An 18177-nucleotide genomic window follows, 5' to 3' on the forward strand; every position below is an offset into this window, starting at 1 on the left:
ACAGAGAGAGAGAGAGAGAGAGAGAGAGAGAGAGAGAGGGGGGGGGGGGGGGGATTTCACCACTCAGTTCACATGGGTGTGATTTTTTCTCTTCACATGAGCGGTGACCACTTTAGGCTGCGTTCACACTGGCAGATACAAAGTCACACAGCATATTTGTAGCTTTGTATTTGAAGTTGAAACCAGCTCAATGTTTTTGTAGCTGTGTATAGCTGCTGAATTTGTAGCAGCTACAAACTTGGGATGTATCTTTCATTTTACTCATGTCGCTGGCTTCCATTGGACTAGTTAGAAGAGTGTGTGGGTGGTGCAGAACTAAGTAAAGCACAAATATAATAGTGATCATGGTAATTCAGTGTACTGTAACTGTACCTGTCTGGACTGCTCCTGTTCAGTGAGTTTCATGAAGTTCTCATCCTCCTTCCTGGATTTAGACTCCTTCAAGACCTCCGACGTCACCACAAAGACCTTTGTTACTGTTGCACTCTGTCTGCCATCACTGTTCAAGTGTTAGATAGATAGATAGATAGATAGATAGATAGATAGATAGATAGATAGATAGATAGATAGATAGATAGATAGATAGATAGATAGATAGATAGATAGATAGATAGATAGATAGATAGATAGATAGTATATTTACATTTCATCGGTCAAGCCTGGTGAATGTCTCTGCCATTCCTTGCCATGTTGGACTCATGTATTTTTTAACTGAACAGAGCGCCTCTATCTATTTTAAGTTAACCCCCAAATTTTTAACTTTTAAGTATGTCGACGGAAAACACAAGTTCAAAGTACGGTTGTAGTCCAGTTCTATAACCAGATTGGAGGGGTTTAAAGTGCTTAAAATTGCCCTCCTACCTGGTGATGGCCACAGCCCTGACAGACACCTTGCCCTGGGGTAGATGGATGGGTGCGCTGTATGTCAGGGTGCTGTTGGTACCTCGACAGCCTGCATTCTGCAGAACCTCAGGCTTACTGCCATCCACGGTGTACAAGATACTCACGTCTGCTGTGTCTGCATTGGATAAAAAACACCAAATCACACGTCAATGTTATCGCTGGCTGTTGGGTAGAAACCCTGTGTCTTTATTTTAATGTTTTTCATAAATTAATATGAATGACCTGATTTTATACTTCATCCACCTCTTCGGTACCAACACCACCAAGATTATTTTTTTGTCAACAAAAATCAACTGCAGATCATGTAATTGACAATTTACAATTTAGGCATTTAGCAGACGCAACAGAATATGGCAATACATCGCATACATAAAAAGTAGTTATCATGAAACATGCTTAAGCTAAGAACGTGACAAGCATCATGCTTAAAGACGCCTCAAGACGTATCTTTATTCTTTGACATTTCCAAGCATAGTATGAGCTGTTTTTTATGTTGAAAGTGACACTGTGTATCTTGTTTGTTTTTAAATGAATGTTGTGGTTTTTATTATTTAATTGTAAAGCACTTTGGTACAACTTTGTTGTTATATAAATGTAATATATAAATAAAGATGGTATGGTATGGTAACAATGGAATATCTATATAATGAAACTATATGCATATATACTTTAAAGTGCTATGTCTACATAAAATGCTATTCTATAGTGCTGTCTACATAGAATGCTATAGGTCTGCATACAATGCTATCTAAGTCTAAATAAAAGTGCTATCTAAGTTACATAAGTTGAGCCTTTGCATATGCCTGTAAGGTCGTCTAGGCTAGGGCTAGGGCTACGGGCCATGATGGAGTCTGAAGAGGTGGGTTTTCAGACTACGGCGGAAGATTGGGAGTGCAGTTCTGACTGTGATGGGAAGTGCATTCCATAGTTTTGGAGCCAGAACAGGGAGAAGAGTTTGCGACGTGTGGAGCTACTTGGAGGTACTTCCAGCTTCCCTGCGTTGGCTGATCCGAGCGAGTGGGAAGGTTTTGTAGGGTTTGATCATACTTGCAAGATACGGGGGAGCATCAGAGTTTTGTATTCTGTGTGGGCAGCGACCGGGAGCCACTAAAATCATATTCAAGTTCAAATAAAACTAAAACATTTCAGTCAGATTACTCAAATTTAAAGGAGAATTCCATGCTAGAAGGCTTTCTTACCTTTCTTTGTAGTTGTTACGTCCCCACCAAAGAGGTCCAGGTATTGTTTTTGCAAAAGCTCCTTAATGGCTATTTCCCCTACCATAAGCCCTAAATTAATTGCATTGAATTGAATGGGAATTGAATGGGGCTATGGGGTGTTGTGCTAATTCGCTTATTTCCATCGCACTTTATTTTTTATTTTTTTATATATATCCTCTCTTCATAATGTAAATAATATCCCAAGCGGCACACTTTACTACTTATTTCGATGGAAATAAGTGAATTAGCACAACACCCCATAGCCCCATTCAATTTCCATTCCATTCAATGCAATTCATTGAGGGCTTATGGTAGGGGAAATAGCCAATAAGGTTTTTGCAACAAAAACAAACCCATTTTGGTGTTAGCATCATGTTATGCTTTAGCTATTGAAAAATAGCAGATCTACAAGCTCACTACGAGCTTGTAGGTCTGCTATTTTTGAAAAATCGAAGAACGACTGACATTTTTAGAATCTGATCTCAGGTCAGAATGGGTTAATCAGACCAGTGTGTGTCCAGTGGAAACCTGATCTCAGGTCAGAATGGGTTAACAATGGACGTGTGTGTGAGAGAGGTACCAGATTTGAGCTCCACTGGAGTGGTGGTGCTGATCTCCTGCTTGCTCTGTCCATGTGAAGGGAGTCTGATGGGGATGATGAGAGGGGTGACCACACTGCCAGCTGTCATGATCTGCAAACCATACGGAACAAGACTTCAGCTACTTCTGACCATAGAGTACTTCTGACGCTCCTGACGCGTCTAGTGTGTTCACGGGGACATATGTTTAACTACACCAGTTTCATCCAATCAGGATCTATCAGCTTCTATTCAAGTGTTCCAGTTCCAAGGGCCTTCGTCAGCATTGAAAATGAAATGAAAAATGTTGTCTGTTTTTTTGTTTTTTTTAATCACTTCACTTCCTGTACCTAACATTCTATCTATCCTGATTGTACGACATTGCATCCCTGACCTGAAAATATATTTTCTGTTTACTAGAGAGCTGGAGAGACAGGAAACCTCCATTACTGAACAAAAATATGTAGAAAGCAAATGATGAACTACAGTATGGAGCTTTTAAACACTTTAATCACGTGAATCCTGTCCCTATCCAACACGTTGCTTAGATGTTCTAGCATGGGGACTCGGCTATCGAGACCCCTACTAACATGCAAGTAGGCCTAGTAAGTCATTTGTACACATAAGTTAAAAATGTCTCACCAACAAAGTGATGGGGTAAACTTGATTCAATTATTATGATGGTTACAATTAAAGACAACATCCATATTGACAATTTCAAAAAAATAAAACTTCACAAAGAACTTAAATGTAATTTAAATTAACTTAAATGTTATTGTAATATATAATTAAGGAAATGGATTACTGACTGTATATGCTCCTCTGTCCGGTCCCTCCTTGCAGCCGTGTAGCGTTTGCATTAAAGGTCTCCATAGCAACCGGTTTAGAGAGCATTGTGATTGGCTTGTTGTTGTCAAGGGAGACGGGCGAGGAGCAAACCATTGGTTAGTGAGGGTACTACACTCCTTGATTTGATTCATATATTTGTTTCAGAATATATATATATATATATATATATATATATATATATATATATATATATATATATATATATATATATTCTGAAACAAATTTACAGCGGTTGCCTGACAACCAACTAGCAAATCCGGACTATGGGATTTTATTTGGAAAACACCTTTCGTAAACGTAGGCTACGTCACTGAACCCTATATGAACTGAACCATGCAATCATGCATGCACTACTCTGCACTACAGTCTATGGTTTAAACTAAGCAACCAAAAAAGCTAACGGTTTACAAACGGTTTTGGTGCTTTAGCTATTGAAAAATAGCAGATCTACAAGCTCGAAGAACGACTGACATAGAAACATAGCTTTAGATTGTGGGGGCCTAAATAATATAGTAGAAGCGTTTTTTAATCAAGATTTGATCAATGTCACCATGGTCCACACACTACAAATTAAGAAAAAAGGAAAAAAAAAATCATTTTTTTTTTTAAAGCAAAATTGCCAAAAGGGCAGGGGGTGCTCTAGTACCCCCTAGTGTCTATCTGTGCACGCCACTGATGTCCCAGGTTTGTGACCTCTCGTCCGAGCGGCACAGTGAAGTCACAGAATTCGATAGGTCCTGACTCCTGACTCCTTACTACTGTAACACTGGAGTTGCCTTTTCTTTTTGATCAGGCAGATTTCGGGTCGCTCCGCCGTGCCAGTGCTGAGGCAACTTGTTTGAGGACCCAGAGAGCAGAGCATCTCTGTCATGCTGCTGTGATAGTTTAAACACCACCTTTAACTGGCTTAAACTTTAAACTTTTTATCACAATCATAATGACAGACGTCAAAGTGAAGCAGGAGTCAAATGCCCCCGATGTTGCGGAAATAGAAAACAGGTGGGTCCAATATTTTCACGTTATGTTGTTGGTTCATGTTAACACAGCTAACGGTGGCTATAAAGGCTATTAGCGACGCGTTTGTTTTGTTTACCTTCACTTCAGAATGTTTGTAGAAGATGTTCACACTTCACACTAAGACAAGGACGGACATGCAGTTGGCCGCGGACCCCCATCTGAAAATATTTCCGTACCAGGGACCCCCATAGAAAATACGGTTAAAGTGGTTAAACTGATTTTAATGCTTTCTGGGGAGTGGGGACCTGTGAGAATGTATAGCCCAACATTGCAACATGTGTAGCGGCTACACATGTTGCAATGTTGGGCTACATTCTGTTGGCTACACTGTAGCCATGTCAGAAGATTATGACAACTTTACAATGTCTGTTTGTAAATTAAGCTGGTGGTTTCCTAGCCCCTCTCGGAACCCTCCGTAAAGTTTGTTTACTTTACATAGGGTGCCTTTATTACATACCCTCGGAAAAGGCCGTGCTGCTGCAATCTGCAATGTCTATGATAGTGCATAGCCCTGGTCCAGTGCTTACAGTCAGTGAGAGACTCGCTGTAAGCACTGGACCAGGTTTATGATAGTCATTAGTCAGTGATAAATAATCTATCTATACAACATAGACTCACATACTGATCATACATGTAATCCTAAACTGGTGGTGGGTGATGATGTGTTGGCTGCTGGCACAAACCTCATCGTTGTTACAGAAATGATCTAGAATTCTAGATTCTAGAATATATAGCAGCTCTATTTTTGTTATCGTTTTTGTGTAATATTTTAGGAGGGCCAGATTTGCTAGATCGCCCTCGTCCTTATCCACTTTAATTTAAACTACAGTCAGGAAGTCAACATTTCTATGGTAAACGGTGCATTCTAAGTTCTTTACTCTTTCCAAAGCGCTTTTCATTAACACATTCACACACACATATATGAATATATATATGTATACACATCACACACCGAAACAATGGTTACAGGCAAGGTATCGGCCTGATCACCGGGAGCAGTTTATGGGGAGTTTTTGAGGACATTTTCCTCCTCCTCAAAATTCCTCACAAGTGAAAAGATTGTTTTATGGCAGTTCTAGTTATTTAGGGGTTATGGTTGGTGATCTGCCTGCTTGATACTTGATGTGCCATGTCGTGCCCTGAAAATAGCCTATTGAATCTTGTAGATTGGCCTTTTTAGGCATTACGTTTGGAGTCATAAATTTGCTTTCCTTGTGTGTGTGTGTGTGTGTGTGTGTGTGTGTGTGTGTGTCTGTGTGTGTAGGATAAAGGACCTGTGTCAGCAGTTTCCTCATGGAATCACAGACCAGGTGATCCAGAACGACATGCCTCATCTGGCTCCCCAGCAGAGGGCGATGGTGATCAACAGACTGCTATCGCTGGTCAGTCTCTCCAATCCTCCTGTAGACCAAAATCATCATGACATGAAACCTTAATTCTGGAAGAACAGGTCACCTAATATTGTTATTGACTATATCCGTCTATTCTAAATATCCACACGTTGACAAACTAGACATAGCTATTGTTCTGGACACTTTATTTTATATTGAGTAAATGTAAATGTAGACATTCTACCCCGAAATACCTCTCTACTTGTTTGTTTACAAACCTTCTGATCTGGTTTATATGATGCGCAGATTTTACTGAGCAAAATGTGAAAAGGGCTAATATCGAGATATGTAAAAAAAAGTCTTATACCTGCGACTGCGTATACCGTAGATTTGATTGGAGGAATCGCCTCACGGCGAGGCTCACAAGTGATTTATCAAGCGGTCGTATCCTGCCAATCACAGCGTAAGAATGGTCGGATGTTGATCCGCAAGCTTTTTGACACGAAGAAACGGAAGACGGGCAAAAAAGGAAAAAGCTCGTTGCGACGACGTCGTCGTTCGTCGAGGAATGATCTCGCTGTCTCTCAAATATTATCAATGGCGTTTTAAAAACAAACATTGAACTAAAAACAAAACCCTGTGTATAGGAGGGGTTGGTTGGCGCCCTTCAAAAATGTACTAATGTGTGCATGTTTGTGTTTTCAGGGTCAGCTGGACCTGCTCAGAAACAGCACTGGACTCATGTACCGCATGAAGGATGCACAGACAGCCAGGTTGAAGCTTACTCATTATATCATTATACCCCTGAGGCAACACATAAGATTTAGCTAAAATGTAAAAAATAAACGATAGCAGACGTACAAGCTTGCAGCGTGGCACGAAGTGACGCGTTGTGAGCTTGTAGATCTATTATTTTTGAGAACCACTGTTCTAAATCCTAAGAATTAAGTGTAAATTATGTTGAGATATATATATATATATATATATATATATATAGCTGAAATCTAAAATGACACGGGTGCTTTCCCGGTTTTAATGCGTTAAAACTGTAAAACATAGCTAATGGATATTCTGCTGTTTTGACTTTGGCGATTTAAACATTTGATTAGTTGAGGCATGTTTCATGTATTCATATTTTCACATTGTAAACAATGACACAGACACACATGTGCAGTATGTAGCCTTACTGGCTTGCGTTGTGTGTCTCCCAGTAAGATGAAAGGTTCCGACAACCAGGAGAAACTGGTTTACCAGGTCATAGAGGACGCAGGAAACAAAGGTAGGACCTGCACACACGTCCATTACATTATACTTTAAACCTACCGTGGGTGGTCTTTTACCCTGTGTTCATGTGTCAGGCAATGTCACCTGGAGCGGGGACGATGGGATGTTTCTTTTTTTTACCCTGCGTTTGTGTTGTAGGCCAGTGGTTCTCCACCTTTTTTGGGCCACAACCCACAAATAATCACATTTGAACTGGGGACCCCCCCCCACACACACACACACACACACCCTGACAAGCACTTGGAATTGTAGGATTTGAGGCATCGCATTTTGTTTGACATGGGGTGTTTTTTCTAACCATGTGTTTTGTTGTTGCAGGCATCTGGAGCAGGGACATCCGTTTTAAGAGCAACCTCCCTCTGACTGAGATCAACAAGATCCTCAAGAACCTGGAGAGCAAGAAACTCATCAAAGCCGTCAAATCTGTGGCTGTGAGTCCACTGGTTTTCTACTAAAAGCCACCGTTCTAGTACAGCATCTGAAATATATGGTTGCGAACTCAGTGAGCACTAACTATGAGACCTAGCAGAACATGTCTCTGTGTCCCGCTGTAACACCACCAGCCCGCCACCAGAGGGCGCAGCTGTATCACACAAAACACACATACACAAAAACTTAACTTAAAAAAAAAAGAAGAAAAAACGTAAAGAAAACGTACAAAAAAACACATGCACACACACAAAAAAAGCCTCCCGCGTTCGCGCGTCTTACTTGTGTAAATCCTGGGTCCTGGATGTAGTGCTGGCTGGGTCACAATATTTTTAACCAAATACTTTGATATTGTTATTGTGATGAACGTCTTGTATTGTAATGATACTCATTTTTCAAACATTTTCAAAAACTCAAAAAACTGTCTGACTAGATCGTCTGTTATTTACATTCATACATTAAAAGTTATGCAGAATTGCACAATATCAATATTGAGTTGTCGGGTAAACACATCCGTTTTGTTTGTCTTTGTCTTCCAGGCGTCTAAGAAGAAGGTGTACATGCTGTACAACCTGCAGCCGGACCGCTCAGTGACCGGAGGAGCCTGGTACAGCGACCAGGACTTTGAGTCGGAGTTCGTGGAGGTCCTCAACCAGCAGTGTTTTAAGTTCTTGCAGAGCAAGGTGACTTTTTTTTTTTCTAAACGACAATTACCCAAAAACAAAAAAACAAAAAACAACAGCACTACTCCTCTTCAGCTCCATCCATTAAATGTGACAAATTATTGTTCTTTATGTAACTTCTAAAACGTCACCCACACCTCCTGAAACTTTTCTTGTTTGTCCTTTTGAATGTATGCAATCCTTTCCAAAGGTAAACATAAAAGACAATTCCCTGAACCACTGTGTAATACTTGGGTTTGTCTGGCCTCTTCCAGCTGCTCCACGTTTTTTTGTGGATTTCGGATCTGAAAAAAGGAACGAAATAACGCGCTCTATGTGCAAACTCCTTTTAGGATTTTAAACATTCCGGTTCCTTCCTTTTGAGGTCAGGCCTAAATGGTTTAAGGCTTAAACCATTTAGGCCTGATCTCAACATTTTATAAAAAAATCTTCTAAATCCTCCAGTTTTCTGAAATAAATATTTTCACGATTTTTCAAAAAATAGCAGACCTACAAGCTCGTAGCGCGCCCACTATGAGCTTGTAGGTTGCTATTTTTCAATAGCTAAATTATAACACCAAAATGGGTTAAACGATTCCTATATGCAAATCTAATTTCGGCCCACCATTAAAAGTTTTGATAAACACTTTCACTCAGAGTGGCGGTAATGGTGGTCCTTGAAAGTAAAAAAGTTTGAGCAATACCGGTATTGTAATTTTATTGCCAATGTGATAAGGCCGGTTTCCCGGAAACGGTTCCAGGTGTGATGGAATCGATTACGGTTGCTCAATGTTGGTTCCGATCCCAAAGCTATATATACAACAGATTAACCCATTTTGGGGCGGGAACCCCTTTTGGTGTTAGCATTATGTCATGCTTTAACTATTGAAAAATAGCAGATCTACAAGCTCATAGCGCACGAACCGAGTGGCGCGCTACGAGCTTGTAGGTCTGCTATTTTTGAAAAATCGAAGAACCACTGACATAGAAACATAGCTTTTTCAGAAAACTGTCAGGATGCAGAAGACATTTTTAGAATCTGATCTCGGGTCAGAATGGGTTAAGCTTAACGGTTCATGTTTGCTGTGTTCCTGGCAGGCGGAGGTAGCGAGGGACAGCAAGCAGAGTCCCATGGTGCAGAGGAACAGCTCCTTTGCCACGTCTCACGAGGTGTGGAAGTACATCTGTGAGCTGGGTATCAGCAAGGTAGGTAGACTGACGCATACATAACATAATATGACAGCTGCTCAGCCGACTGAGATGCAGAGTCGACTGGTCACACAAAATGGTTAAAAAGGAGGAAAAACATTATTAGACCAACATGTTTCGACCTATGCCGGTCTTCATCAGGGCTCAAAAAAGAGAGCCAGCTCTCTTTTCCAATGATGCCCTGAATACAGTAAACATTGCATACAATTTAAACAAATAAATTACAAGATAATAGACATTTCAGAATGAACAACTGTATCTACTTGACAGCTAGACCTCAAAGTATTCCTTACAAGTCTTAAGTGAAATCAAGTATTCCTTACAAGTCTTAAGTGAAATCAAGTTCTTCAGTCAGATGAGCACGGAGGCTCTGAAAATGAACTGGAGAAAATGTCCTTACTGTCGTGCAACTTTGTCCCAATATAAATCAAAATAATCGAAGCCTATGTAGCTTGCTGCTTAGCAGAAATTGAAATTAAAAAATGAAATGTAAAGATATTTTAAAATATATTTTCATGAGCGGTAATGAGGAACGGCGATGGCGGCTTCCTTTCTCAGCTTTCAGGACGTGTAGTTCCAAACTATATAGAATAGCTGTTTGGCTACGTGAGACTGCAGTAGTTCCTTTTAGTACTGCTGTTTTTTTTTACCATGAAGATAATTAGAATTACAAGGTGAATGAAGTTCACATTCCGGTAGCTGGCAGTGGATCGGGGAGTGAGTGGCCGCTTGGGAATCCAAGCGTTTTTGGTTCGATCCCCGGCACCTCCTGGCTTAGTGTCGAATTGTTCCCTTGAGCAAGACAGTGAAGACACTGAACCTAACTGCTTCTGACACTGAACCCACTGAACAGGGTTCCTTGAGGGAGCTCTATGTTGATCCTTAAAAGTCTGTAACTCTTGACAGTGTACAAATGGAACCAAAAGGACCCAATAGAGCGTCCCCTCGAGAGACCCGGAAAATAAATCCCCGTTCATTTTCCTCAGACTTTTCAGCAAGTATTTATTTAAAGACGTTTACGCCGCGGACAAAGCCAACTCTTGTCGTGACAAATCATGACAACAAACACAATGTTTCGGGCCAAACAAAGAATTAGAACGTAGAAAAAAACGGCAGGTTACAACACTTTTTCTTCTTTGTAATTATTTGTTTGGTCCAAAATATTGTGTGTTGTCATGATTTGTCACGACAAGTGTTGGCCTCGTACGACGCTTAAAAGGTCTTTAAATAAATACTTTAAAAAAAATGCATTGGGATTCATTTCCTGGGCGTGGCGTCGTTATGAAAGGGGGCGGGACTGCGACGCTCTATCTATAGGGTCCATTGGGTTCTTTTGGTTCCATATGTACACCGTCAGAGTTAAGGGGGTGTCCTTGAAATGTAAAAGTTTAAGAAAACCCTGCTCTAAAAAAACTCACTAATGTCCTCTGTTGTCGTCCCTCCTGTCATCCAGGTGGACTTGTCCATGGAGGACATCGAGACCATTCTGAACACGCTGATCTACGACGGCAAGGTGGAGATGACCATCATCGCCGCCAAGGAGGGGACGGTGGGCAGCGTGGACGGACAGATGAAGCTGTACCGAGGCGTCAACCCCATCATCCAGCCCACGGGACTGGTCAAAGTGCCCTGCGGACTCTGTCCGGTAACAAATCAGCACATCAATCTTAACAGTCAAAGAACCCCAAATGAAACCCTGACACATTAGGACTGCAACTATTGATGTGGTTAATTTTTATATATGAATAGAAAAAAAATTTTTTTTTCGTATGTACCTTGGCACCGGTGACGCCTTATCATGCCTTTTTTAATAACATTTGATTACGGTGCTCTGCTGCGTCCAGTTCCCCCCACGTAACAGTCCCATTTTGATCCGGTAGAAAATATCCAGTACAAAAACCGGAAATGAAAAATCTGCTGCTTTAAATTATATGGGACACAGCATCTTAAAACATGAATATCTCTGATCTTCTTTTTTAGACCAAAAAATAAGCTTGGTTTGCGTCTGATTTATTCTAAACGATAGTATTTCACTTACAAAAAAGTATGTTTTGGGTGGATTTAAATGACAATTGCGAGACATGTTACACAGCGGATTTTCACTTCCTGACTCGGCGGTTTCCGACCAAAACCGCTTTCAAGTGAAGAGCCTCGCTCATTGGGGGCACAGTTGGTAGTGCTGTCGCCTCACAGCTAGAAGGTCCTGGGTTCGATTCCCGCTCGGGACACTGTGGGCGCTGGCGGCGTGTTTCCTCCTCCGCATCAGTGCCCATACCCGAAGGCGGGGTTGGCGAAAGGGCCTTTCTGTGTGGAGTTTGCATGTTCTCCCCGTGTCCCCTAGGGTAGGTACCCTCACATAAAACATGCAGTAATCCTGGTCTCTAAACTGCCTCCCCCTGGCCAGCCGGGGCGCCTGATGGAGGGGAAAGGAACTGGTTGGAATAACGTGTTCCTTCCACGCGCTACGTCCAACCAGGGAAACTCCCCCCTGTCAGGTGTAAAGGAGCAACTTGGACACTCAGGCATGAAGGAAGCATGAGTTCAAGTCCGTTGCTCTCCCCTTGTCCCCCATATATGGGGACTAGCCTAGGTTGGTGGAGGGTGTGTAGAGCCCAGGATCACATTAGATGATTGACACAGGGGTGAAAAATGGGTTACAAAATCGTGGGATAAAAAAAAAAATATATATAAAAAAAAAAAAGAGCCTCGCTCATTGACTTCAAACGGTGATTACTCTGTGTTGTCCTGCAGGTGTTTGATGACTGCCATGTGGGAGGTGAAATCTCTCCATCCAACTGTATCTACATGTCAGAGTGGCTGGACTTCTGACCTTCCGCACTGACCCCTTCCCACACCTCCCCAATGTTTTCTCTATGATGAAAACCTTTAAATGCGTGGCTTTATTTTCTGTTGTTGATGATCTATGATCACCATGATGTATGTTTATTTTGTATTTATCGCCAGGGTCTGATAAGTGTTCCTTCCAAACCCTGCAAATATATAAGTAAGGTGGCGCTCAAATTGTGTTTCCAGATTTTATTTGACGTTCAATTATAACAAAATGTGTCTTGTGCTGGCGGCAAGATATGCACCGTCGCACAATTCGGTATTGTAGATTTGAACACACTTAAACAGTATACAGTATTTCAGTGACTAGTGTCCCTCAGGGCTATTTTTCTAAAATAGCAGACCTACAAGCTCGTAGCGCGCCACTCGGTGGCGCGCTATGAGCTTGTAAATGTAGATCTGCTATTTTTCAATAGCTAAAGCACGATAGGTGTGTCCTTTTTCACCTCTACACCAATGATTCTCAGTTTTATTTCAACCCTTCGATATGAATTACTCCATGGACACCAATTTAATAAATATATATATATACTTTTTTCTTTTATCTCTGGGAACCAAATCTACACTGTAAATTCCTCTGTGCTTATGCAACTGTGATAGTGTAGTTACAGGTCCATTTGGTTCCATTTGTACACGGTTCCGGTCAGACTCTTGAGTCTTTCCCGGACATTTTGGGAGAAATGTATTAAAGGAGAATTCCATACTAGAAGGCTTTCTTGCCTTTATTTGTAGTTATGTTACGTCCCCACCAAAGAGGTCTAGGTGTTATTTTGTGCAAAAGTGCATTATTGGCTATTTCCCCTACCATAAGACCTCAATGAATTGAATGGGGTGTTGCGCTAATTCGCTTATTTCCATCGCTCAAAAATCAATTTATTTTGTATATATCCTCTCTTCATAATGCAAATAGTATCCCAAGCGGCACACTTTATTATATCTACTTATTTAGATGGAAATAAGCGAATTGGCACAAAAACCCAACCCCCATTGAGGGCTTATATTAGGGGAAATAGCCAATGCAATTTTGCACAAAATAACACCTGGACCTTTTTGGTGGGGACGTAACAACTATACAAGATTGAAAATTGCAGACAAATATTAGTTAGTGTTAAAAGAGGTTAAACTTAAGCAAGCCCAAATAATTTTACAAGCGACTTTACAGGAAAACAAACACAAAGTCACTTATAAGCAGACTTTGCAACACTGCCTCTATACACTAGTGAAAAAATCTCTGGAGACTGGAGTCTGTTAAATGTAAATAAAATCAGTTTCATTACTGTTCCTTTTGAATTAACCCATTTTGGTGTTAGCATCATGTCGTGCTTTAGCTATTGAAAAATAGCAGATCTACAAGCTCATAGCTTGTAGGTCTGCTATTTATTTTTTTATCGAAGAACGACTGACATTTTCTTAATCTGATCTCAGGTCAGAATGGGTTAATCAGACCAGTGTGTGTGTCCAGTGGAAACCTTGTATGAATCTGATCTCAGGTCAGAATGGGTTTTAATTGGCCTCTGAGTTTGTGCACGGCCGTGATGAGTTCAGGGAAGTGTGTGTTCATGAAGTGTCCTCTGTCGGTGTACTCGTGGAGCTCCGCCTGCAGGCCCTCCGCCACTTCCTGCTGCTCCGCCCAGGGCAGGAAGGGGTCGTCCCGGGAGCCAAACTGGACAATATGGCCGACGTTCCCCCGGATGCGCTCCCACTGCCACGGGCGGCTAAAATACCCTGCGATTGAGAAGGATTGAGGAGCGTTCAGTGACCTGTGTGTGCACGATTCAACTTCTCAATCTGCGTCGTTTTGGATTTCATAGCGTCGCCGTCGGGTGGAAAACCTTGTATGTCCAAAACTGTCACTTTTCAGGAAACTGTTCCAATGTATCTAATATTATTTAGTCATAAGCTCTTGTACTTTTCGTTGGTTCAATATTTATAAAAACACCGCTTTCACACTTTCAAAACTGGTGACAATAGCTGATCCTTAGATCTGCTATTTTTGCTTTTTTTTGTGTGCGAGTGTAGTATCATGAATTAAAGCATCATATCAAAGGCACTATAGAGCGTCGCAGTCCCTCCCCCTTTCAGAACGACGAGTGGCCCAGGAAATGAATCCCAATGCATTTTTCCCATAGGCTTTTCTTAAAGTATTTATTTAAAAGACGGTTACGCCGCGGACAAAGCCAACTCGGATCGTGACAACTAATCACTAATAATTTATAAGAAGAAAAACAAAACAAATAGTGTTGTCTCCTGCCCTTCATTTTCTTCTTTCTAATGATTTGATCGGCCCAAAATATTGTGTTCATTGTCATGATTTGGTCACGATCCGAGTTGGCTTTGTCCGCGGCGTAACCGTCTTTAAATAAATACTTTAAGAAAAGCCTATGGGAAAAATGCATTGGGATTCATTTCCTGGGCCACTCGTCGTTCTGAAAGGGGGTGGGACTGCGACGCTCTATACTGTGCACACACACATACAAATGAGCAGTAAATTGGGTCCAAGCTCACCACTGGCTCTCTCGTTTTTATCTCCCAGGTCTGAGGTGTACGCTCCCACTAGGACGATGGCAAACACTTTGTGTGTCTCGGCGTACCTACAAGACATTACACATAATGGTACATACTGTAGAAGTCCTGTGTCGTTTCAAACTTGTGGTTAAATCCAGATGAGGAAGAACTCATAAAAAGGAGAAATCATGTTTTCTCTGGTGGACAGGAGTCTACCTGGAAGCCCTACTAAAATCTAATCTACAAGCAGAAACGGTTAAAATATGTCACCAAATCTGCAAGCCCTTTGAAGTAGGGCTATCAATGTTGTGACAGGAGACTGGACATCGTCTGGGATTTTAGGTATCATAATGTGGCGATATGGCATAAGTGTGGTCTTTTCTTGGCGTAAGCCTATATATGACAATTCAATAAAGTATTCTATTCCATATGGAGCTATTTGGTGAACAATATTGCGGCATTTGATGTCGTCTACATTTGCCCAGCCCTAGCAAAGAAACTGTATACTAGTCTGTTTCTCCTCACTGACAAAGGTTAAAGTCTAGCATTGTCATATGCAGATGTAACAAACAAGGTGACCAAGAGCTCTCCCTGGTCACCTCATGCCTCATGGTCACATGCAGTCAGATGTAACAAACAAGGTGACCAAGAGCTCTCCCTGGTCACCTCATGGTCACATGCAGTCAGATGTAACAAACAAGGTGACCAAGAGCTCTCCCTGGTCACCTCATGGTCACATGCAGTCAGATGTAACAAACAAGGTGACCAAGAGCTCTCCCTGGTCACCTCATGGTCACATGCAGTCAGATGTAACAAACAAGGTGACCAAGAGCTCTCCCTGGTCACCTCATGGTCACATGCAGTCAGATGTAACAAACAAGGTGACCAAGAGCTCTCCCTGGTCACCTCATGGTCACATGCAGTCAGATGTAACAAACAAGGTGACCAAGAGCTCTCCCTGGTCACCTCATGGTCACATGCAGTCAGATGTAACAAACGAGGTGAGGTGACTGTCCCCGGTCACCTCATGATAGTCACAAAACATGCAGTCGGATGTGCCAAAAAGCTGTCCCCGGTCACCTCATGATAGTCACAAAACATGCAGTCGGATGTGCCAAAAAGCTGTCCCCGGGCCCGGTCACATGGTCACAAAACATGCAGTCAGATGTAACAAACGAGGTGACAAAGCTGTTCCCGGTCACCTCATGGCTGCTGCAGCTCCAGAGCTGTGGCCGATGATCACAGTCTCCTCATCACATCCCAGAGTCTCCTCCATGAACGGCAACCACACCGTTTCTCTGGCTGTCACTGAACCACACAGACACACACACACACACACCAGTTTTTCCCTGATACACACAACTTGGACTAGGTTACAATGTTCTCAAACTGGCGTCCAGGGACCCTCAGGGTTCCTTGAGTGGGTTCCAAATGGACCCTCACACGTCGGTAACTCTGAGAGTGTACAATGGAACTGAGAATGGAAATGAGAGTCCATTTTGCTTCCATTTGTACACTCAAAGAGTTACGGCCGGGGGTCCTTGAAATTAAAAGGTTTGAGAATCACTTATCTAGGAATAGATCATTAAAATTGCAGCTACAAGTTATAAGGTAAATATTACAGTATTAGAGTATTAAATAGTCGCGCAACATCATCTGAAGCATTCAAAAATATGACTGTAAATGAAATACCCAAAATATTATTAACATCAATCAATCACTCCTCCTCAACAACCACAAGGTTTTGAGTTTGCCCGCAGACCCCCAACTTAAAGTATTTTGTGCCAGGGACCCCGATACAATTAAGATTTGTATGTATTGTATCGCTGTTACTTTAAAAGGTTAAACATTTTAACATCATGTCACCTACGTACCCGGGTCAGGCATGTTTTTCAGCAGACACGTCATACCTGGAATCTAAAGAAAATATTGTCAACATGTTTCATAATGCGGGCATATGTAGGCTACAAATTCTGATACAGCACTATTTTCTAACTTATTTCTTATTTCAATTTACAACCGAATAGATCAGGAATGAAGACGAACAAACTTTTCCGTAAGGGGGGTTTATAACTCAGACAGTGCAGAGTAAAATTAACAGTGAGGATTTTAGTAAAAAATAAGTTTACTGTGCTGAGAGACCATACATTTATGGTTGAAACTAATATTCCAGTGAGATCCGGTCTAGAGCCCGCCTACTCCAAACATTCAGTTTCCTGTTTGTGCCACATTGTTATTGTTCCCCCACTGTCACATTATGAAACAGTAGTTTAGTTAGTCCCGCCCTTAGAGTATAGATATATAACTCTATGGTCCCGCCAGAGAGAGTCACTTTAATACATGGATTACGGGGGGGGGGGGGGTTACTTGCCGGATTCTTGCCTCGGAATCGGAGGTTTTTGGAATAGGCTGTAGTAAAGGCGGGCTGAAGAGAGGATATGCAACCTGGCAAAAAGTAATTGATCCTATAGTTTAATTCAATGTAAACCAGGCAGCAAGTATCCTTTAAACACGATGTTTCACCTTATTGATGTTCTTGTGGGCCCATCCGTACCAGTTACAGTGTTGTATATCTCCTGCTCCGTTCCCAGGGACGATCACAGCCTTGCTCAACGGCATTCTACTGGAATTGGAATAGGAGGAGGTAAGAAACCATGTAAGAAACTCCACACGTTGGTTTGAAACAGATTAGTTCCGTGTCTGTCAACGTGTCAAGTGAAAGCCCGTTTCAGCTGCTGAGCTGAACCCAGTTGACTACCGCCCTCTACTGGTTGTGGGAATGAATGAGTAAATATAAAGGATGAAACCTCATACTAAGGATGAAACCCATAAACCTGAAAATGTATTTTCTGTTAAAGAGCTGGAGAGACAGGGAGACCCCTGTTACTGAACAAACACACAATGACTACTGTCACAATATAGAGCTTTAACCTTTTAACCAAACAACAACATTGTTTTAACAAAATAATACTGCAGATATAAATGAAAGGATCTCAAAGTGAAGTCCAGGGGTCCTTGAGGGAGTTATAGGGGCTCCACAACAACATTTTCAGCTATTTCAACATGTGTTTAAAAAGAAAAAGTGACAAATCTTCTCTTAGTCGCTGGCACACAATCTTTCCAAATGGGGATCCGCAGCCATATCATTTTAGGTACTAGTGCTGTAAATGAAAGAAGGGATGCTGTTTTTACTTTAAGAAATTTTTCTTTGAAATCAAGGAAGTGATACTTCAAAGTTATTACATCAGATCAAATATCACAGGATCTATTGAATGTGAAGGGGGAGGTAAAAGTAGATCCCAGATCTTTTGTGGCCAGATTTCCTGGGGTCTAGTAGGACTAT

At 41.6% G+C, this 18177-nt stretch overlaps 2 protein-coding genes across 4 annotated transcripts; one reads left to right on the forward strand and one right to left on the reverse strand.

Annotated features, from left to right (window-relative positions):
* Nucleotides 1–2597: 2597 nt before the first annotated feature.
* On the reverse strand, nt 2598–17536 carry rbbp9 (retinoblastoma binding protein 9). Of its 3 annotated transcripts, XM_083765076.1 has the most exons (6): nt 17358–17536; nt 16709–16751; nt 16037–16142; nt 14835–14920; nt 13799–14054; nt 2598–2651 (listed from the first exon to the last, which is right to left on the reverse strand). In XM_083765076.1, the coding sequence occupies exons 1-5, from the start codon at nt 17451–17453 to the stop codon at nt 13816–13818; spliced, it is 570 nt and encodes a 189-aa protein (XP_083621202.1). In that variant the 5' UTR covers nt 17454–17536; the 3' UTR covers nt 2598–2651; nt 13799–13815. The 3 variants fall into 3 exon arrangements, with proteins under 3 accessions (XP_083621202.1, XP_083621201.1, XP_083621203.1); XM_083765075.1 differs by lacking the exon at nt 2598–2651 and having other exon boundaries at nt 12762–14054; XM_083765077.1 differs by lacking the exon at nt 2598–2651 and having other exon boundaries at nt 12762–14054; nt 17389–17498.
* polr3f (polymerase (RNA) III (DNA directed) polypeptide F) lies at nt 4394–12503 on the forward strand. The gene is made up of 9 exons (XM_083765949.1): nt 4394–4549; nt 5832–5949; nt 6604–6671; nt 7110–7177; nt 7501–7613; nt 8151–8294; nt 9372–9479; nt 10936–11127; nt 12234–12503. Exons 1-9 carry the CDS (start codon nt 4488–4490, stop codon nt 12309–12311), a joined length of 951 nt encoding a protein of 316 aa, XP_083622075.1. The 5' UTR covers nt 4394–4487; the 3' UTR covers nt 12312–12503.
* Nucleotides 17537–18177: the final 641 nt, after the last annotated feature.

Source organism: Protomyctophum parallelum (genome assembly GCF_964188405.1).
Source record: "Protomyctophum parallelum genome assembly, chromosome: 5".
NCBI lineage: Eukaryota > Metazoa > Chordata > Actinopteri > Myctophiformes > Myctophidae > Protomyctophum > Protomyctophum parallelum.

Bases quoted from the DNA above. Each gene is read 5' to 3' on its own strand.
- polr3f (XM_083765949.1), top strand. From the start codon at position 4,488: ATGACAGACGTCAAAGTGAAGCAGGAGTCAAATGCCCCCGATGTTGCG. The intron at 6,672-7,109 runs GTTGAAGCTTAC...TGTGTCTCCCAG, and splicing joins AAGGATGCACAGACAGCCAG to TAAGATGAAAGGTTCCGACA. The intron at 9,480-10,935 runs GTAGGTAGACTG...CCTGTCATCCAG, and splicing joins GTGAGCTGGGTATCAGCAAG to GTGGACTTGTCCATGGAGGA.
- rbbp9 (XM_083765076.1), bottom strand. From the start codon at position 17,453: ATGCCGTTGAGCAAGGCTGTGATCGTCCCTGGGAACGGAGCAGGAGAT. The intron at 16,143-16,708 runs GTACGTAGGTGA...TGTGTGGTTCAG, and splicing joins GAAAAACATGCCTGACCCGG to TGACAGCCAGAGAAACGGTG. The intron at 14,055-14,834 runs GTGAGCTTGGAC...TCTCAATCGCAG, and splicing joins TAAAAACGAGAGAGCCAGTG to GGTATTTTAGCCGCCCGTGG.